We start from the raw sequence: 21,825 nt of genomic DNA, 5'->3' as shown, positions 1-21,825 counted from the left end.
CATATTGGCGACAGGCTCCTGCTGGCGGCCGGCGAGCCCGCGGGTTAACGGGGGCGCCGGGGTCAACGCCCTCGAAGTTGGGGGCCCCGGGCGGGGCCGCGCGGGAGCCACGACGGTCGCTCGACCAGAGCATCCCGCAGTCCCGTTCCCTCCAGAGGGGAAGAATGGCCGAATCTAGCACGATCCCACGGAGCTCTTCCTCTTCCCGGTGCAGTCTCCGCTACTGAGCGCGGGACCAACGCAGGCGGTGCCGGGCGGCCGACAGGGAAAGCCCAGACCTGGGGCAGCGAAGGAATGAGGGGCCGGGAGCCGGGGGGATTTCCTCCCGCTCTTCCCTCTCCAACGGGAGCGGAAAATGTGATTTGCTGTGCATTCCAGGCGCGGTTCCCTGGGGTGACCTCTCCCAGCCGGCCCGGGCGGGGGGAGCAGACAAAGAGGCGAGGCGGGCGGAGAGGGGACCCCGCGGGGAAGCAGGAGGGGTGCGGGGGGCGGGGGCAGTACCGGGAAAGGGGGCGGATAGCGGGTCTGGCGGCGGCGGCGGCGCCTGGCCAATGGAGAGGCGCGGCCCCGGGCGCCGCGCGCTGCTGCCGGCATTTAAACGGGAGACGGCGCGATGCCTGGCACTCGGTGCGCGGACCGGGCGACCACAGTGCACGGCCGCCGCGTCACTCTCGGTCCCGCTGACCCCGCGCCGAGCCCCGGCGGCTCTGGCCGCGGCCGCACTCAGCGCCACGCGTCGAAAGCGCAGGCCCCGAGGACCCGCCGCATTGACAGGTGAGCGCTGACGCACCGGGCAGGGGTGTGAGTGGGCTGGGGGGAAGAGGGCCGCACACGAACCGCAGGACCCGCTCAGTTCCACGCGCTGCAGCCCTCCGTGCGCTCAGGCCCGGGTGCGCTGTTCGCGTGGGCGAATCGTGCAGAACCATCGCGGGGTCCTTCCTGCTGAGGTCGAGGACACCGTGACCTCGCTGCTCTGGGTCTACAGGGAAACGTAGGAAAAAAGGTTATCAGGAGCGGGCAGGATGACCCCACATCCCGTTTCCACCTCCCGGAGGGCCCCGAACACGCTCCTGGTGCTCGTGGCAGTAGCGCCTGGCAGACGCGCCGGCTTAGCGAGGACGCGGAGTCCGGGCCGCCAGAGCGCAGAGCATCGGGACCTGCGAGTCGGCCGCTGACGGCGCGGCCAGTTGCCTTGAGAGGGTCCCTTGTGCTTGAGGCGCCGCGCTGGGTCTGGGGGCGTCTTCGGGCGCCCATTGGAGACCGCGGGCTGGAGCATCCGGAGAATCCATGATGTGTGCATTTGCCCATCCCCGAGGTGAGATGGAGACTGGCAAGAGCAGAGCCGCTGTGTTCAGCCACAGCGGAAAACCGAACTGTGGGTAACCCGACAGCTGGGGTTCGGGGCGCGGCCCTGGCCGCGGGGTCCAGGGAACCCGCAGTGCTCACAAGGCACACACCACACGCGCTCGCGGACCGGCCACGCACTCGCGGGCGCTCTCTTCTCTACTGGAGCCTCTTCCCGGCCCGCACACGCCGGGACTGAATGGTAGACGTTCTGGCGCCGGGCAGTGGCCACCGGCTGGTTTCCACTTCCGCGCGCACCCCTTAAACTGTGTTCTAGAGGCCCCGGCCTCGCCTCGCTGCGCCTCACTAGCTCCTGAGGACTAGGGACTGGCGGGTTGGCGGCTCCAACGAGCTGGGCGTCTTTCGTTCTCTCTTGCTGCCCGGCTCGCTCCGCTGGCCCCTCCACAGCCTGCGGAGCAAGGCCATAGTAGGGGAGTGGGAGGTACATCGGGGCTGTCACCTCTTGCTGGCCGGAGTTATTTGTAGACTACAGGCTCCGGAAGAACAGACGCGCCACCGCTCTCGCTTGGCATTGCCTTCAGATGGCAGCTCCTCCTTGGGGGCGCCCCAGCTTGGCATTTATTTGCCTGCGCCACGCTCTGGCGGCGGTCCCCGGGCCAGGCGGGGAGGGACGGACGGCAGGTGACCAGCCTCTGCTGTGATGAAATTCCCGCGCGCCCGGAGCTGTCCCTAATGCGCTCCTCGACCGACTCCGAATCCTGGCTCTTATAGACGGAAATATAGCCTCAGCGTGAAGGGTTAAAATCTCCTCTTAAACGGTCGGAGGGCAGAGAGGTGACCACCGATAGGTAATTGGATCTCCTGCTGGAAAGAGCAAATCTGAGCGGTGTGCGCGTCTGTTTATGTTCCCCTTCGAGATGGTGCCAGGACACGAACTGATTAAAACAATCTATTGTGTTAAGTGGGTCACTAGGGTTTTAAGCTGTCCCAGGGACCCCGGAGTAGTGGCTTCCTTCTGGCTGTACACACAAGTTAAATAAATAGCGTAGAAGAGGTTAAGATAACCCCATTCTCGGGTGAGGAGTCCTCTTTCATCCCTAGGGCTTCCCCCTCCCCTTTTATCTTTTTTTTGGAAGGAGGGGGAGCATGAGAGTCTTGAGGGGGGATGTACTTTTCAAAGCAAGGAGGGAAAGATCTTAAGAAAACTATAGATTCTTACTGCCCCCCAAGCCAAGTCTACAACAGTAGGTGATTTGATTACTATCTCTGGATAAATGGCACTGTCAAATTGTTAATATTAACTATTTAAGGGATTTTTTTAGCAGGGTAGTGGCAGTGTGTGTGTGTGTGTGTGTTTAACCTCCAGGTCATTGTAGGAATTAGAGTCTTTTGTAAACTTTGTAATTTCACAGGTTTCCTATTTTCTTAAAAGTTCGTTTTTAGTGAAATGTTTTGGTAACCCACGCTCGGTAGGAAATCCAGGTTGGCTAATGTGGTCTTTATGTGAGTCGTTACACAGGGAAGAATAAAAACCTATTATGTCCCCACATCTCTGAATGAGGGCTGCCTACCCTGTCTTTGAAACTAAGTCGAAGGTGCCTTCGGTCTTAATGGTCAGGTATTAAAAGTGATAAAATGCGAAGAAATTTCATGCCACAGACACCTCCCCCAAGAACTGCTGTTGGAGCATGTTCCACAGTAAAGGAGAGCCAGGAAATCTAAACCTTTTATGTAAAGGAAAGGCAAGTGGGGGACAGTGGTTAGGGGAGGTGACTGCAGCCTCTAACCAAAAGGCAACTATCAGGCAAGTGCTACCAGCCCCTGTCTTATATCTATCTGCAGGAATTTTCTTTAGTTTTAACATATGCTCTTAGAAATTCAAAGTACAACAGGAATTCCTGGGACAAGAGAAATCTTTTTTTTCACATGTGAACATGAAGATACAAAATAGATAATCATTTTATTTGTAGCACTCTTCAAATTGTATTGCATTAGAAAACATATCCATTGACCCACTGTTAAGGACAGCACTGGGTGTCATTAGGACAGTGGTTAAGGACCTGTATTTGGGCTAGATAGAATTGGTTTTAAACCGCTGGCTCAGCCGGGCGCAGTGGCTCATGCTTGTAATCCAGCACTTTGGGAGGCCGAAGCGGGTGGATCACCTGGGGTCGGGAGTTCAAGACCAGCCTGACCAACATGGAAAAACCCCGTCCCTACTAAAAATACAAAATTAGCCAGGCGTGGTCGCGCATGCCTGTAATCCCAGCTACTTGGGAAGCTGAGGCAGGAGAATTGCCTGAACCCGGGAGGTGGAGGTTGTGGTGAGCCCAGATAGCGACATTGCAGTCCAGCCTGGGTGAAAAGAGTGAAAACGCCGTCAAAAAAAAAAACAAAACAAAACACAAAAACCAAAAAACAAAACAAAAAAAACGCTGGCTCTCCCACTTATGAGCTTTGTGACCTTGGACAAATTTCTAACTTTTCTGAGTGTAGATACCCTGATTGGTAAAAGGAAGATAATATTATCTACCTCATATTTTGTTATGAAAAATAAATGGGCCGGGCACGGTGGCTCAAGCCTGTAATCCCAGCACTTTGGGAGGCCGAGACGGGCGGATCACGAGGTCAGGAGATCGAGACCATCCTGGCTAACAAGGTGAAACCCCGTCTCTACTAAAAAATACAAAAAACTAGCCGGGTGACATGGCGGGCGCCTGTAGTCCCAGCTGCTTGGGAGGCTGAGGCAGGAGAATGGCGTAAACCCAGGAGGCGGAGCTTGCAGTGAGCTGAGACCCGGCCACTGCACTCCAGCCTGGGCGGCAGAGCGAGACTCCGTCTCAAAAAAAAAAGAAAAATAAATGATAAAATTGGGTCAGAATTCAACATAATGCCTGGCACAGTAAGGGCTTCAAAATAAGAGGTAACTCTTATTATTAGTAATGGTGTTAGGAAAAGTAATAATGTTATACAGAACCAAGATATATCACAGGGTAGTTCTGAAATTAAATCCTGAATCCTGGCTGAGCGAGGTGGCTCATGCTTGTAATCCCAGCACTTTTGGAGGCTGAGGCAGGTGGATCATGAAGTCAGGAGTTGGAGACCAGCCTGGCCAACACAGTGAAACCCCATCTCTACTAAAAATACAAAAATTAGCTGGGTGTGGTGGCAGGTGCCTGTTAGCTACTCGGGAGGCTGAGGCAGGAGAATCACTTGAGCCTGGGAGGTGGAGTTTGCAGTGATCCGAGATCGCGCCACTGCACTCCAGCCTGGGTGACATCTTAAAAAAAAAAAAAAAATCCTGAATCCCACGTTACGCAGTGACTAACACATCTTTCACTACAGAATAGAACCTATAACTTGGCCGTCTCTCAGCAGTGCTGCTCAGTGAACGTTTAATATTTCTTACTTTCTAACTCGTTTGTTGTTGATCTCAAGAATTGCATATAGTCATTAACTTTCCTAAGAAAATCTTTGACAAACATAGAGCTCCTGAGCTATTTCACAACCAGGTGGTCTCCTCCCTGTCCTATGCAATGTTGGGCCCTAGCCTGATTTAGTCAACCTGCTCTTCAGACTAGAGAGGCTGTTCAGGGTTCTTACAACACAAAGGCGATGAGACTATCCTCTACCTGTGTGCCAAGAAGGGACTCTTCTTATCTCCTTGGTGCAACTTGTCTGAAAAAGAAAATCAACACAATTATCTTTTTAAAAATTAAAGATCAAATTAAAAATAAGCTATACTTTTCCCAAAGATTTAGACCTAAGAAAAAGGAATAGATCTTTCTAAAACCTGGCCTGCACTTAGAGCATTGGTAGCCACTTCCACTATTTCTTACGCTGGGAGAATAATTTGATGTCATGCCTATTGAATGTCTTTCTAAAGCTTGATTTATCGGGAGGAACTGACCAGAAGTCCACGCACAGACATTTGGCTTTCACTGTAATTCCTACTCAAAACTCCCTTTCACTGATTATGAGCAGGCTGGTTAGCTAAAATGAGAAATACAGCAAGAAGAGTGACAGAAGGAGCTGGCTTCAGCTTTCCCAAAGACACCATGAACACTGGAAATAGGTCATACATATATACCATTTTTATTTCTCAGTCCTCAGAATTAGAATATTGTGTTCCTACAGGCTTTGTGACAATTGGAATACATTGCCATGACCTGCGCAGGACAGAGGTGGTTCATATGACTTATCTTGCTTGTAGATGTTTACTCTTCATCCCTAAGGGAAACTGGAAGGAAAGCATGCTATACAGAGGACCTGCTTTGAGAGTATGTGTCCTCTGGGACAAGTGGAATGAAAGAGAGGATAGAGGCAAAGATAAAAAGGGGAGATGGGGTGAGACTTGCTGGTGGAGGACAGTTGCAAAGAAAACTCATGATGAGAATAACATCACATTTTTTGCATTGATGGGAAACTGAGGCTGAGTTTGAAACGAAGATATACTGTCTGCAAAAAAGAATCAACAGAGATGTTAGGTATCTTGATGTACACTGAGTCTATGAGATGCAGCTTAATTTAATTGAATGATGTGAATAGGCCATTTCATAAGTGGTGGAAATTACCATAAAGTGTTTGCAGCTAATGACAGGGCATGGATGATGTCATAGGAACCTAAGTCTGGATGAGCTATGGATTGAATTTTTACTATGGGACACCCTTCTACATGTTGCTATGGAAAAGAACTGTCTTCAAGAAATGTACATCTGCATTTCCTCTCCATCGCTGTACAATAATGTACAAAGTGCACATTATTTGGTGACAATACAATTGGGATTTCAAGTGCATATCACTCCTATTTCCTTCACTGAAGAATCAAGAGCAGTCTGGGGGTGGGGAGAGCTTGGGTGATTGACAAGCATGTGGCAGAGCCCTGGTTCCACTATGAATTATAGTTCCTACCCTGCTTACTGTCACTCATGTAGAGCAGCTAGTGTGCCTCAGAGCATTGCTGTTCTATGAGAAGCTGAGATATCGATTGACATTCTTGAAGTTGGTGTTTACTTCTCTCTGAATAAACAAAGGTTGACAACTCAGACATCTTACAATTAGTACTAAAGATTTTTGAAGAATAGGCTTTTAAAAAATGAAAAAAACATTTCACGTTCCATAACTAATAAATCTTATTTTGAGAAAAATGTACTTTTAAGAAAAACAAAAAGCCTATCTGTCACTCTAGACCCTTTGGCTTAGAAGGTAGGCACCCTCCCATAGAAACAGAAAGTCTGTCTAAATTAAAATTGAAAACCACAGTTGACTAATTTTGAATTTATGGCTCTGCTGTTGGCTTCTGCCCTAGTTTTAATTTCAGTGGCTTCAATTAGAAAATGAAACCCATAGCATTCTATACGAGAACAGGTGAAAAGTCAGGGACATGTGGAGTTTTCCTAGAAAAAGAAAGACAAGTCTTTTTTTTTTTTTGAGAGCGGAGTCTCGCTGTGTCGCCCAGGCTGGAGTACAGTGGCGCGATCTCGGCTCACTGCAAGCTCCGCCTCCCGGGTTCCCGCCATTCTCCCGCCTCAGCCTCCGAGTAGCTGGGACTACAGGCGCCAGCCACCGCGCCCGGCTAGTTTTTTGTATTTTTAGTAGAGACGGGGTTTCACCGTGTTAGCCAGGAGGGTCTCGATCTCCTGACCTCGTGATCCACCCGCCTCGGCCTCCCAAAGTGCTGGGATTACAGGCTTGAGCCACCGCGCCCGGCCGAAAGACAAGTCTTAGGAAGCTCTCTAGGATGGAAGGAATTTGCCACACTGAGAGTCAGACATCCAAAGGACTGCGGTTGGCCCTTCTGCTCATGGACACTGGTGAAGGCTTTTTAAAATGCAAAGGATAGTAACTCTGTAAATCAATGAGGTTCATAACAATCATGCATTTACCAAATTTTTACAAGCACCTGCCTTATGCCAGGCACTGAGGATAAGGTGATGAATAAGCCCTCATCAACTCTCAGCCTAGATATTTACTCAGTAACACATGTGAAAATGCCAAGAAGGAAAAGTTAAGTATAAAGAAAGCCTTAAGTTGGTTCAGAGAAATAAAATTGCATTTTTCGCATAGACGTTTGTGGAAGGGGCCTTACGAGGTAAATCTGTCCTATGCGGTCAACATATATTCCCCGTTAGTCTCAGATTGGCCTCTGTGATGACAGACTCAGAGGGTCTTGGTTAGGAGGGGAGGGGTGAATTTGTCTGGAGGCCATTTTCAAGAGGTATGGAGGAAGATTGGGGAATAGGCCTGGGGCTATCTCATGTACTCCTCCTCTGAAATGGGGAGCAAGTGAATTGTATTATATTTTATTTTAGATCTTTGTCCCAATTGAATAAATACCAGAAATTCGTGAAACCTTCTGAAATTCACAATATATTTTGAGACCAGGAGAATGGCTCCTTGAGGAGTTGCCACACTGTCTTAACCTGGTCTCTGGAAAAATTCAGTCCTGTATTATAACTGGACTTTTCTCATAAGTGCTTTTTTTTCTTTTTCTTTTTCTTTTTATTATACTTTAAGTTCCGGGATACATGTGCAGAATGTGCAGGTTTGTTACATAGGTAAACACATGACATGGTGGTTTGCTGCACCCATCAACCCATCATCTACATTAGGTATTTCTCCTAATGCTACCCCTCCCCAGCCCCCCACCTCCCAACAGGCCCCAGTGTTTGATGTTCCCCTCCATGTCCATGTGTTCTCGTTGTTCAACTCCCACTTATGAGTGAGAACATGCGGTGTATGGTTTTCTGTTCCTGTGTTAGTTTGCTGAGAATGTTAGTTTGCTTGCTCATCCATGTCCCTGCAAAGGACATGAACTCATCCTTTTTTATGGCTGCATAGTATTCCATGGTGTATACGTGCCACCTTTTCTTAATTCAGTCTATCATTGATGGGCACTTGGGTTGGCTCCAAGTCTTTGCTATTGTAAATAGTACTGCAATAAACATATGTGTGCATGTGTCTTTATAGCAGAATGATTCATAATCCTTTAGGTCTATACCTAGTGATAGGATTGCTGGGTCAAATGGTATTTCTGGTTCTAGATCCTTGAGGAATTGCCACACTGTCTTCCACAATGGTTGAACTAATTTACACTCCCACCAACAGTGTAAAAGCGTTCCTGTTTCTCCACATCCTCTCCAACATCTGTTGTTTCCTGACTTTTTAATGATCGCCATTCTAACTGGTGTGAAATGGTATCTCATTGTGGTTGTGATTTGCATTTCTCTAATGATCAGTGATGATCTTTTTTTTATATGTTTGCTGGCCACATAAATGTGGCCACTTTTGAGAAGTGTCTGTTCATATCATTTGCCCACTTTTCGATGGGGCTGTTTTTTCCTTGTAAATTTGTTTGAGTTCCTGGTAGATTCTGGATATTAGCCCTTTGCCAGATGGATAGATTGCAGAAATTTTCTCCCATTGTTTAGGGTGCCTGTTCACTCTGATGGTTGTTTCTTTCACTATGCAGAAGCTCTTTAGTTTAATTAAATTGCATTTGTTAATTTTGACTTTTGTTGCCATTGCTTTTGGTGTTTTAGTCATGAAGTCTTTGCCCATGCCTGTGTCCTGAATGGTATTGCCCAGGTTTTCTTCTAAGATTTTTATGGTTTTAGGTCTTACATTTAAGTTTTTAATCCATCTTGAATTAGTTTTTGTATAAGGTGCAAGGAAAGGGTCCAGTTTCAGTTTTCTGCATATGGCTAGCCAGTTTTCCCAATGCCATTCATTAAATAGGGAATCCTTTTCCCATTGCTTTTGTCAGGTTTGTTAAAGATTAGATGGCTGTAGATGTGTGGTGTTATTTCTGAGGCCTTTGTTCTGTTCCATTGGTCTATATATCTGCTTTGGTACCAGCACCATGCTGTTTTGATTACTGTAGCCTTAGAGTACAGTTTGAAGTCAGGTAGCGTGATGCCTCCAGCTTTGTTCTTTTTGCTTAGGATTGTCTTGGCAATGCGGCCTCTTTTTTGGTTCTATATGAAATTTAAAGTAGTTTTCTCATGGACATCTGTAGAACTCTCCACCCCAAATCAATAGGACATATGTTCTTCTCAGCACCACATCGCACTTATTCTAAAATTGACTACATAATTAGAAGTAAAACACTCCTCAGCAAATTCAAAAGAACAGAAATCCTAACAGTCTCTCAGACCACAATGCAATCAAATTAGAACTCAGGATTAAGAAACTTACTAAAAACCACACAACTACATGGAAACTGAACAACCTGCTCCTGAATGACTACTGGGTAAATAACAAAATTAAGGCAGAAATAAATAAGTTCTTTGAAACCAATGAGAACAAAGACACAATGTACCAGAATCTCTGGGACACAGCTAAAGCAGTGTTTAGAGGGAAATTTATAGCACTAAATACCCACAGGAGAAAGCGAGAAAGATCTAAAATTGACACCCTAACATCACAATTAAAAGAACTAGAGAAACGAGCAAACAAATTCAAAAGCTAGCAGATGACAAGAAATAACTAAGATCAGAGCAGAACTGAAGGAGATAGAGACACGAAAAACCCTTTGAAAAATCAATGAATCCAGGAGCTGTATTTTTTTTGAAAGATTAACAAAATAGATAGACCACTAGCCAAACTAATAAAGAAGAAAAGAGAGAAGCATCAAATGGACATAATAAAAAATGATCAAGGGGATATCACCACTGATTCCACAGAAATACAAACTACCATCAGAGAATACTATAAACACCTCTACACAAATAAACTAGAAAATCGAGAAGAAACAAATACATTCCTGGACACATACACCCTCCCAAGACTAAACCAGGAAGAAGTCGAATCCCTGAATAGACCAATAACAAGTTCTGAAATTGAGGCAGTAATTAGTAGCCTACCAACCAAAAAAAAGCCGAGGACCAGATGGATTCACAGCCAAATTATACCAGAGGTACAAAGAGGAGCTGGTACCATTCCCTCTGAAACTATTCCAATCAATAGAAAACGAGGGACTCCTCCCTAACTCATGTTATGAGGCCAGCATCATCCTGATACCGAAACCCAGCAGAGACACAACAAAATAAAGGAAATTCAGGCTAATATCCCTGACGAACATCGATGCGAAAATCCTCAATAAAATACTGGCAAATGAATCCAGCAGCACATCAAATCCTCAATAAAATACTGGCAAATGAATCCAGTAGCACATCAAAAAGCTTATCCACCATGATCAAGTTGGCTTCATCCATGGGATGCAAGGCTGGTTCAACATACGCAAATCAATCACATAAACAGAACCAATGACAAAAACCACATGATTATCTCAATAGATGCAGAAAAGGCCTTTGACAAAATTCAACACCGCGTCATGCAAAAAACTCTCAGTAAACTAGGTATTGGTGAAATGTATCTCAACATAATAAGAGTTATTTATGACAAACCCACAGCCAATATCATACTGAATGCTTAAAAGCTGGAAGCATTCCCTTTGAAAACCAGCACAAGACAGAGATGCCCTCTCTCACCACTCCTATTCAACATACTGTTGGAAGTTCTGGCTAGGGCATTCAGGCAAGATAAAGAAATAAAGGTATTCAGATAGGAAGAGAGGAAGTCAAATTGTCTCTGTTTGCAGATGACATGATTGTATATTTAGAAAACCCCATCATCTCAGCCCAAAATCTCTGTAAGCTGATAAGCAACTTCAGCAAAGTCTCAAGATACAAAATCAATGTGCAAAAATCACAAGCATTCCTATACACCAATAATAGACAAACAGCCAAATCACGAGTGAACTCCCATTCACAAGTGCTACAAAGAGAATAAAATACCTAGGAATCCAACTTACAAGGGATGTGAAGGAAGGACCTCTTCAAGGAGAACTACAAACCACTGCTCAAGGTAATAAGAGAGGACACAAACAAATGGAAAAACATTCCATGCTCATGGATAGTAAGAATCAATATTATGAAAATGGCCATACTGCCCAAAGTAATTTATAGATTCAATGCTATCTCCATCAAGCTACCATTTACTTCCTTCACAGAATTAGAAAAAACTACTTTAAAGTTCATATGGAACCAAAAAAAGAGCCCATATAGCCAAGACAATCCTAAGCAAAAAGAACAGAGCTGGAAACATCATGCTACCTGACTTCAAACTATACTACAAGGCTGCAGTAAGACAAACAGCATGGTATGGTATAAGTGCTTTTTTAAAAAAAACTACAAAGTAAATCAATTTTTTTGTGGTTAGAGTAAAACAAAAATTCTGTATAAAGAGCAAGGATGTTGTAACATAAACTGACCAAAGCTGGGAAACCTACAGTTGGAGTAAAGCTGAATGTCACATTATCAGCTCCAAACTTGAACTGGTCTAAAAGTACTAGGTTAATGTTGGAAAGATGGTGCCATTTAAAGATACCTTATATTCAATATTTATTTTAATTTGACATTATCCTAGGGTTGAATGGTGTTTACTTACCATGTGCTGTTCATTAGAAATCTAGATCCTACACTGCCTTTGTGCAAAGTAATTGCTCTAATAATACCAACTTGTCCAGTTTTGGTGGGAGAAATAATAAGGTTACTGTTAAATTGCACATAGTGGTTATTATGTGTAATACTGGTATTCCAAAGAGAGAAGGAAAATGGGTGCTACACAGCTGTATTCTTAGGTTCAGAAAACCATAGGAGTGGGACAGGAGAACCTTCAGGATTCAGGTCCGATTGATGTGATGGCTGCAGGAGGGAGGCTGTGAATTTGAAACTGCATCCATTGAAAAGAAAATCCTTCCACATTTTAATAATTCTTTCTGTGCCCCATGGCAGCACGTGCTTATAGGCCTTGCTACTCAAAGCTTCATAAAAAGGCAGACCTGCTGAATCAGAATCTGCATCATAGCAATATCCTCAGATAATTGTCTGCACTTTCAAGTCTAAGAAGCACTGTCCCAGGAGGAAAACCTTTTGAGTCAGGCTTCTCTCTTGCACTCTCCTTTTTGGAACTATGCTGTTCCTTCTCCACCCCCTCCCTTCTGTCTTCTTCCTCCCCTTCTGTCTGCCTTTACTACCTCCTCTGAACACTCAACTTGTAGAAGAGTTCCCCTTTCTCTGAATTGCATTCTTCACTTCATTCATTTTTTTCTCTGTCTATGGCTTCCGATTTTTTGTTGATTTTCCCTCACCTCACCTCCTTGTTATTTTTTGTCATTGTTCACATGTCACTGTCCTTGCAGACCCATATATAGCTTCAGACCTATCCACAGTAATTCATTGCCACTAATTTATTCAACATGCCCATGCCATTTATTAATGTAAATATTTGCACATACTTGTTCTATCATGCCCATTTTTCTACCCTTTAAATTGTATATACACGGACACATGTGAGTGACATATTTCACTATTTTTTTTTTTTTTGAGACGGAGTCTTGCTCTGTCGCCCAGCCTGGAGTGCAGTGGCACGATCTCGGCTCACTGCAACCTCCGCCTCCCGGGTTCACACCATTCTCCTGCCTCAGCCTCCCCAGCAGCTGGGACTACAGGCGCCCGCCACCACACCCAGCTAGTTTTTTGTATTTTTAGTGGAGATGGGGTTTCACTGTGTTAGCCAGGATGGTCTCTATCTCCTGACCTCGTGATCTGCCCACCTTGGCCTCCCAAAGTGCTGGGATTACAGGCGTGAGCCACCGCACCCGGCCATATTTCACCATTTAAAAGGTAGAAAAATGTATATCGTGGTACAAAGAATGATAGATTGAGTATCTGTGCCCAATTTCAAGATGAGAACAAGTGAGAGGTTGAGAAGCCTCATGAGTCACGTCACCTACGTGCTTCTGTCTTTCGTTCTACCTGCAGTACTGCCACACTTTTGGTTAGTTCTCCAATTGCTCTCACATTGACACTGAGTTGGATCTGAACAACCTACCTGGGGAGACAAAGTATTGGTATCTTTGCTTAAATGGAGTCATTTATTGAGAGATAAAGTGACATCCTTAAGATCAGATAGCAAGTTACTGCACCAGGATCCCGACCTTTCCTGTTTTATTGTTTTCCCTCTGTCAAATGCTTTCTGGTCTCCGAATCTCTCCTTCCACATAGGATAAAAATGCAAAGTCTGGCCGGGTGTGGTGGCTCAAGCCTGTAATCCCAGCACTTTGGGAGGCCGAGACGGGTGGATCACGAGGTCAGGAGATCGGGACCATCCTGGCTAACACGGTGAAACCCCGTCTCTACTAAAACATACAAAAAACTAGCCGGGCGAGGTGGCGGGCACCTGTAGTCCCAGCTACTCGGGAGGCTGAGGCAGGAGAATGGCGTAAACCCGGGAAGCGGAGCTTGCAGTGAGCTGAGATTCGGCCACTGCACTCCAGCCTGGGCAACAGAGCAAGACTCCGTCTCAAAAAAAAAAAAAAAAGCAAAGTCTCAGAAGCATTCACAGCTCAGGAAGCCTCAGGCTAGCTGGGAAGAAAAGACTGGGACATTTCTGGAGGAATGTAGTCCTCTGGGCAGAGAGGTTAATTCATCCTGCTGTAAAACAAAATAGAAAATAAGTTCCCATCAAAAGGTGCAAAGGTCATATGGCATTAGCACAGTAGGAGCTTACTAAATATTATCAAATACCAGAATGAACATAGTTAAGTGAACGTAATACAAAGTCAAATGTGGTTGGTGCCAGAGGCCGGAAGAAGTTCTTGTGAGAATAGGTGCAGAGAAGAGCTGGCCCTAAGGGGCTGAGTTTAAAACTTGACTTAGTCACTGTGGGACTCTGTGGGAGTTACTCCATGGATTGATGGCTGGGTCGTGGAGATAATAGTACCAAATTCATACAGGTACTGTGAGAAGTAAATGGAATGTTTTACGTAAGTGTTTAACGAGTGCATTTAAATGCTAGGTGCTACTATTCATTTTTAAATTAACTTTGTCATGTTTTGTGTTTTCCCCCCTCTGTGCTTGCTTCCTTTAGTATGAGTCGCACAGCCTACACGGTGGGAGCCCTGCTTCTCCTCTTGGGGACCCTGCTGCCGGCTGCTGAAGGGAAAAAGAAAGGGTCCCAAGGTGCCATCCCCCCGCCAGACAAGGCTCAGCACAATGACTCAGAGCAGACTCAGTCGCCCCAGCAGCCTGGCTCCAGGAACCGGGGGCGGGGCCAAGGGCGGGGCACTGCCATGCCGGGGGAGGAGGTGCTGGAGTCCAGCCAAGAGGCCCTGCATGTGACCGAGCGCAAATACCTGAAGCGAGACTGGTGCAAAACCCAGCCGCTTAAGCAGACCATCCACGAGGAAGGCTGCAACAGTCGTACCATCATCAACCGCTTCTGTTACGGCCAGTGCAACTCCTTCTACATCCCCAGGCACATCCGGAAGGAGGAAGGTTCCTTTCAGTCCTGCTCCTTCTGCAAGCCCAAGAAATTCACTACCATGATGGTCACACTCAACTGCCCTGAACTACAGCCACCTACCAAGAAGAAGAGAGTCACACGTGTGAAGCAGTGTCGTTGCATATCCATCGATTTGGATTAAGCCAAATCCAGGTGCACCCAGCCTGTCCTAGGAATGCAGCCCCAGGAAGTCCCAGACCTAAAACAATCAGATTCTTATTTGGCTTAAACCTAGAGGCCAGAAGACCCCCCAGCTGCCTCCTGGCAGGAGCCTGCTTGTGCGTAGTTTGTGTGCATGAGTGTGGATGGGTGCCTGTGGGTGTTTTTAGACACCAGAGGAAACACAGTGTCTGCTAGCGAGCACTTCCTGTTTTGTAAACATACCTGCTTTAATGGGGATGTGCCAGAAAGCCACATCACCCCGGCTCACATCTAAAGGGGCGGGGCCATGGTCTGGTTCTGCCTTTGTGTTTTTGTGCCCTCCTGGGGACCAGAATCTCCCTTCGGAATGAATGTTCATGGAAGAGGCTCCTCTGAGGGCAAGAGACCTGTTTTAGTGCTGCATTCAACATGGAAAAGTCCTTTCTAACCTGTGCTTGCATCCTCCTTTCCTCCTCCTCCCCACAGTCCATCCTTTCTTAAGTTGTCAGTGACTGTGTCAGTCTAATCTCTTGTTTGCCAAGGTTTCTAAATTAATTCACTTAACCGTGATGCAGATGGTTTTCATTTTGTGAAGACCCTCCAGACTCTGGGAGAGGCCGATGTGGGCAAGGACAAGCAGGATAGTGGAGTGAGAAAGGGAGGATGGAGGGTGAGGCCAAATCAGGCCCAGCAAAAGTCAGTAGGGACATTGCAGAAGCTTGGAAAGCCAATACCAGAACACAGTGAGGCCCATGCTTCTGAGAAGGTCTTTTCCTAGTGTTTAACAGAACCCAAGTGAACAGAGGAGAAATGAGATTGCCAGAAAGTGATTAACTTTGGCCGTTGCTGCGATCTGCTCAAACCTAACACCAAACTGAAAACATATATTGACCACCTCTATATTCAGACCCAAACAAGTTAGCTAAACCAAACCAAGCCCTCTGCTTTGTCCCTCAGATGGAAAAGAGAGGTGGTTTAGAACTCTCTGCCTAGGGGTAGGAATTAAACAAAAATTCCTAATAGCTTTCCTTTTTCATGGTTAAAATCCTCTTATTTCCAGTTCAGTATTTCCCATCATGCTTCTGAGAGCCACTAACCTGACTGATATAGATTCTGCCTCTGCTGTGTGTACCTGACAGTAGTCTAAGATGACAGAGTTTAGGGACGACTCCGTTTTAGCAAGAGGTATTTTTGGGGTTTTTTTGTTTTAACCGTTGTCAGGAGATTGGGCTAGAGAGAAGAGGAGGAGAGTCAGGAAATAAAGGAAATTGCCTCTGGCTAGAGAGTAGTTAGGTGTTAATACCTGGTAGAGATGTAAGGGATATGACCTCCCTTTCTTTATGTGCTCCCTGAGGAGCCGAGCGGACCCTGTTAGGAGAGCATAGCATCCGGGTGTATTAGCTGTTCATCTGCTACTGATTGTAACTCTTCAGTATCTACTGGTAGGCACTGTCCTCTGATTAAAGTTGGCCTACTGGCAGTGCCTACTTAGGATTTATCTAAGGGCCAAAGTGCAGGGTGGGTGAACCTTATTGCACTTTGGATTTGGTTAACCTGTTTTCTTCAAGCCTGAGGTTTTATATACAAACTCCCTGAATATTCTTTTTGCCTCGTATCTCCTCAGCCTCCTAACCAAGTCCTATGTAATATGGAAAACAAACGCTGCAGACTTGAGATTCGCTAGCCCATCAAGGCTCTGGCATCCAGAGAACCCTTGCAACTCCAGAAGCTGTTTTTATTTTGATCCAGTGCTCTCCCATCTAAAAAACTAAACAGGAACCATTTCAAGGTGGGAGATATTTTAAACGCCCCAAATGTTGGGTCTAATTTTCAAACTTTTAAACTCACTACTGATGATTCTCACACTAGGCGAATTTGTCCAAACACATAGTGTGTGTGTTTTGTATACACTGTATGACCCTGCCCCAAATCTTGGTATTGTCCATATTCTCCCACAACAAAGCACAGAGTGGATTTAATTAAGCACACAAATGCCAAGGCAGAATTTTGAGGGTGGGCGAGAGGAAAAGGGAAAGAAACTGAAAATGTAAAACCACACCAGAGAGGAAAAATGGCATTCAGAACCAGCACACACTGAATTTCTCTTCTTGTTTTAACTCTGCCACAAGCATGCAATTTTGTTAGCAGAGATGACCTAAGTTGGCAGCAGTAATCTTTTTTTTAGGAGCTTGTACCACAGTCTTGCATATAAGTGCAGATTTGGCTCAAGTAAAGAGAATTTCCTCAACACTATCTTCACTGGAATAACCAGCAGCATAACTACCCTAAAAGCACAGCACTAGTCAAAGAGGGAAATGTCTGTTCTTCTTACTATGCCTATATTAAGACTAGTACAAATGTGGTGTGGCTTCCAACTTTCATGGAAAATGCCATATCTGTGACATATTTTATTTGAGTCACTGATGATGTCATGATATATTTTTTCATTATTATAGTAGAATATTTTTATGGCAAGATATTTGTGATCTTGATTGTACCTATTAAAATAATGCCAAACACCAGATACGAATTTTATGATGTACACTTTGTGCTTGGCATTAAAAGAAAAAAACACACATCCTGGAAGTCTGTAAGTTGTTTTTTGTTACTGTAGTTCTTCAAAGTTAAGAGTGTAAGTGAAAAATCTGGAGGAGAGGATAATTTCCACTGTGTGGAATGTGAATAGTTAAATGAAAAGTTATGGTTATTTAATGTAATTATTAATTCAAATCCTTTGCTCACTGTGATTGCAAGCCTGTTTTCTTTTTCTCCTTTATATGACTTTCTCTGAGTTGGGCAAAGAAGAAGCTGGCACGTTGTATGTTGTTGGAGTCTCTTATCTGGTCAGGGGGAACAAAATCTTGACCCATCTGAATGTGTGTTACTGAGTCAGTGCCTGAACCTTTCTTTTTTAAATTGAATGTTCCTTAAAGGTTAACATTTCTAAAGCAATATTAAGAAAGACTTTAAATGCTATTTTGGAAGACTTAGGATGTGTGTATACAAACAAATAGCAGATAATGGTAAATAGCTCACACATAAAGTCCTTTTAAGGAGAAAATCTAAAATGAAAAGTGGATAAACAGAACATTTATAAGTGACCAGTTAATGCTTAAGAGTGAAAGTAGATCTATTGATTTGTCATTCCTCAAGATATTTAATATCAACTGCATTATGTATTATGTCTGCTTTAATCATTTAAAAACAGCAAAAAATTATATAGACTATGATTGAGGTACCTTGCTGTGTAGGAGGATGAAAGGGGAGTTGATAGTCTCATAAAACTAATCTGGCTTCAAGTTTCATGAATCTGTAACTAGAACTTAATTTTCACCCCAATAATGTTCTATATAGCTTTTGCCAAAGAGCAACTAATAAATTAAACCTGTTCTTTTTGTGTGTGTGAGTGTGCGTTTGTGTTTGGTAGTGTTCCTAGGGCAGAGGTGGAGCAGGGATGCACTTAGCATGGGAAGGGAGGTAGAAAAGAGAATTGGATCGCCATGATCTTCAGTGGAATTTATTCCTTTTGCCTAGGCCTTTCAGACCTTGCTTGATTTCTGTAGGACACCTCAGGTCGTGGCAAGGGAGAGCTGGTCTGCAATTGGAAGCACCAGCCTCTTCCCTAGAGCACACCTAGAAAGAAGAGCTACAGAGTGTTATAAGGGAGGCCCAGAGATGGAAGGGCCATCACACAGAAATGATAATAACTTCATTTCAGGGCGTTTCAGGGTAAAAACAGGAGAAAAATTTGGGACTCAGGAGAAGGAAAAAATTCCTAATGATAGGAGTGATTGGCAATACCATGAGGTGCCTTTAAAAGATGGTGAACTGTCCTTGGAAATACTAAACCACAGGCTAGATATCATTTAACAGGGATGTGAGGTAGAGTAAGTCACTGCCCTTGGTGTGCAATTGTGAACTCATCAATTTCTGAGGTCCCTTTCTACTCAGATATATAATACAAGATTTCTATTAGGTTTGGGTGCTCTGACGATCATGAAAATCCCAGCAACTATGTATGGGATGGTTACGCCAGACACTGTGCTAAGGATTTTCTTTGAATTGTTTCTCACTCAATCTTCACGGTAGCTCAGTGAGGTAGGTACCACGATCACTGCTAAAAAGCAGTGAACTTACGTGGTCTTACTGTGGCACTGGGTCCTTAAACACTGCAAAACTGTGAGCAACTTCCATTGGTTTGTCCCTTTAAGAACGTAACACAGCACTCTAAAAATAATCTAACTAGATTGTTCACATCTAGCGATTAAGGCCACCCTGAGATTATAGTTGCATCGTCAGGAGCCCAAGAACTGAAGCATTCAGTCAAAGCCTCTTTGCCACCTCTCTTTTTGTTATGGTCTTCTTGGACTTGGAGGGGGAAAATGGAAGCAAGTACCAAGGAGACAGTGTTCTCAGAAAAGCCACACCCAAGAGGAAAAATACAAGGCCTGAAAGGTGAGTGGGACTTGACACAGAAGAGCATTTCAAGCTTCAAAAAAAGTATGTGGGAGGATGTCCGCAACAATGCTAAGGACCCCCAAAGAGTCTCTCCTCCATAAAACCAATGAGAATCTGGCAAAAATAGATTCAACTTCTTATAGCTCTGGAAATTAACTGAAGACCTGTAGCAATCTGCAGAGCACTTGCTCAAGAAAAAGACGAAATTTCTGAGCACTGTGTAACTTGCACTATTCTCATCTGCCCCTCTCCAGCTCCACAATAGCTTTGAAACCAACAGCCAGCAATTACCGTGAAAACCAGCAGCCTGGCAGCCACTGAAGGGGGCAGGATGGAGTTGGAGTTCTTTCAAAGTCCCATTCCTAGACAATTGTCATTATTTTGACCTGTTTGGCAGGCCCTGGAAGCTCCACTTGCAAGGCTACCTTTATTTGACCTGACTGGAAGCTTCCCAGTGTGAAAAACTTCGTCAAAACAACTAGAGGCAATTGATTATCTTTGTGGCTGCCTGGGGCAATGTATAACAGTTGAGGAAAGCAATTGGCTAAATAAAAAGCTTAAAAGAAGCTGGAAAGTGAGATTTTCATAGGGGCTTTGAAAAGCTCCAAAGTGTTATTGGCAATCTAGACTGCCAAATGCATCAATAGGACTCCCTCCATGCCCAGGACTGTGCACATGCTCAGGAAAGACCCAAGAAAGCTTTAAGCTGTCCCTTCAAGCTGATCTTGAGGCTCTGCACAAGCCATAAGTAAAGGGAATGCAGAGTTGTCAATTGCCTGGCAGAGTGTTGAGTGTGCCTCAGCATTCACACAGAGCTCCTTGGCAGACACTGGTTGAATTATTGGTTCCAAGTGTTTGAGGACATCCCTGTCCAACTACTAGATGACGACGAACCAAGCAGAGACTTTAGTGTCCACGCACAACAAAAAATACAGACTTCACAGATTAGTTCAGAAAAGTCATTAAACAAAGAAACAACAGCAAACCCTGGGGAAATGCAGTATGATCAAACCATGCATGGCCCTGCCTGCTTGTGGGAATCCTCTTCCAAGTCATACTTTCTAACCATCATAAAAAGCCCAAGCCAGTCTCCTTTCCTGGCTCTCTCAAGTCATTTTCAGACCAGGTTAGGAGACGTGAGCTGCTCTCCACAAAAAGCCTCATGTGAGTAATAAATGTTTCATACTCTCTTGGTGTGTGTGTAGCATCATCAGTCTCAGCATTTAAACCAAATTTTGGTGACATTTCATCTGGTTTATGCAGGTGTCCGCCACACCTATAAATAAACAAACTACTGAAAATCATTCAAGAAAAAATAAAAATCTGAATAGAGCTATCACAAGTAAAGAGATTAAATAAGCAATCAAATAACTTTCCAGAAAGAAAAGCCCAATTTAGGATGTCTTAAGTGATTAATATTAACAAATATTTAAAGAAGAATTGGTACAAATTCTTCACAAACTCTTCCAGAAAATAGAAGAGGAGGAAACACTTTCACCTTATCATCTATAACTAGTATTATCTCGATACCAAATTCTGACAAATACATCAAAAATAAAACTATAGACCAGTATCTTTTTTAACTGTAAATGCAAAAAAAATTCAACAAAATGCTAGATAACTGAGTCCAACAACATATGAAAAGGATTATATACTTTGACCAAATGGGATTTGCTCCAGGAACGCAAGATTGATTTAACCATCAGTGTAATGCATCATATTAATAGAATAAAGACAGAAACCACACACTCATCTCAATACACACAGAAAAATCATTTGGCAAAATTCAACACCCCTTTGTAATAAAATCACTCAACACACTAGAAGAGAAGGGAACTTCTTCAACCTAACACATGGCATCTATGAAAAACTCACATCTGGCCGGGTGTGGTTGCTCACGCCTGTAATCCCAGCACTTTGGGAGGCTGAGCCGGGCGGATCACCTGAGGTCAGGAGTTCAAGATCAACCTGACCAACACGGAGAAACCCCGTTTCTACTAAAAATACAAAAAATTAGCCAGGTGTGGTGGCACATGCCTGTAATCCCAGCTACTCGGGAGGCTGAGGCAGAAGAACCGGTTGAACCCAGGAGGTGGAAGTTGTGGTGAGCTGAGATCATGCCATTGTACTTCAGCCTGGGCAACAAAGACAAAACTCCGCCTCAAAAAAAAAAAAAAAAAAAGAAAAAGAAAAAGAAAAAGAAAAACCCACAGCTAACATCATACTTAAAGGTGAAAGACTGAAAGCTTTCCCCCAACAGGAACTAACAGGATATCTGCTGTCACTATTTTTATTCAGTATTATACTGGAGGTTCTACATAGAGTAATTAGGCAAAAAAGGAAAAGAAAAGAAAAGAAAAACAAAAAGTCATCCACACTGGAAAAGAAATAAAATGATTTCAATTTTAAGATGATATAATATTGTATGTAGAAATCCTAAGGAATTTACAAAATCACTATTAGAGTTAATACATGATTTTAGCAAGGTTGCAGGATACAAGATCAATATACAGATATAAATTGTATTCTACACACTTGTAACGAAAAATCTGAAAATAAAATTAAGAAAATAAC

At 44.4% G+C, this 21,825-nt stretch overlaps 1 protein-coding gene and 1 long non-coding RNA gene across 2 annotated transcripts; one reads left to right on the top strand and one right to left on the bottom strand.

Moving 5' to 3' along the window:
* The first annotated feature begins 550 nt into the window (after positions 1–550).
* On the top strand, positions 551–18,188 carry GREM1 (gremlin 1, DAN family BMP antagonist). Its single transcript, XM_033190694.1, has 2 exons — positions 551–774; positions 14,239–18,188. Exons 1-2 carry the CDS (start codon positions 614–616, stop codon positions 14,792–14,794), a joined length of 717 nt encoding a protein of 238 aa, XP_033046585.1. The 5' UTR covers positions 551–613; the 3' UTR covers positions 14,795–18,188.
* Positions 4,595–13,391, bottom strand: LOC117070935. Its single transcript, XR_004432102.1, has 3 exons — positions 13,307–13,391; positions 6,217–6,324; positions 4,595–4,983 (listed from the first exon to the last, which is right to left on the bottom strand). It is a non-coding gene; the product is annotated as an uncharacterized LOC117070935 (long non-coding RNA).
* Positions 18,189–21,825: the final 3,637 nt, after the last annotated feature.

The sequence above is a fragment of the Trachypithecus francoisi genome, unplaced genomic scaffold (assembly GCF_009764315.1).
Source record: "Trachypithecus francoisi isolate TF-2019V2 unplaced genomic scaffold, Tfra_2.0 Lachesis_group3, whole genome shotgun sequence".
NCBI lineage: Eukaryota > Metazoa > Chordata > Mammalia > Primates > Cercopithecidae > Trachypithecus > Trachypithecus francoisi.
The sequence above is the reverse complement of the archived record's forward strand: the minus strand, read 5'-3'. Positions and strand labels throughout refer to the sequence as shown.

Coding starts and splice junctions, on each gene's coding strand:
- GREM1 (XM_033190694.1), top strand. CDS start 614: ATGCCTGGCACTCGGTGCGCGGACCGGGCGACCACAGTGCACGGCCGC. Junction 775..14,238: donor AGGACCCGCCGCATTGACAG/GTGAGCGCTGAC, acceptor TGCTTCCTTTAG/TATGAGTCGCACAGCCTACA.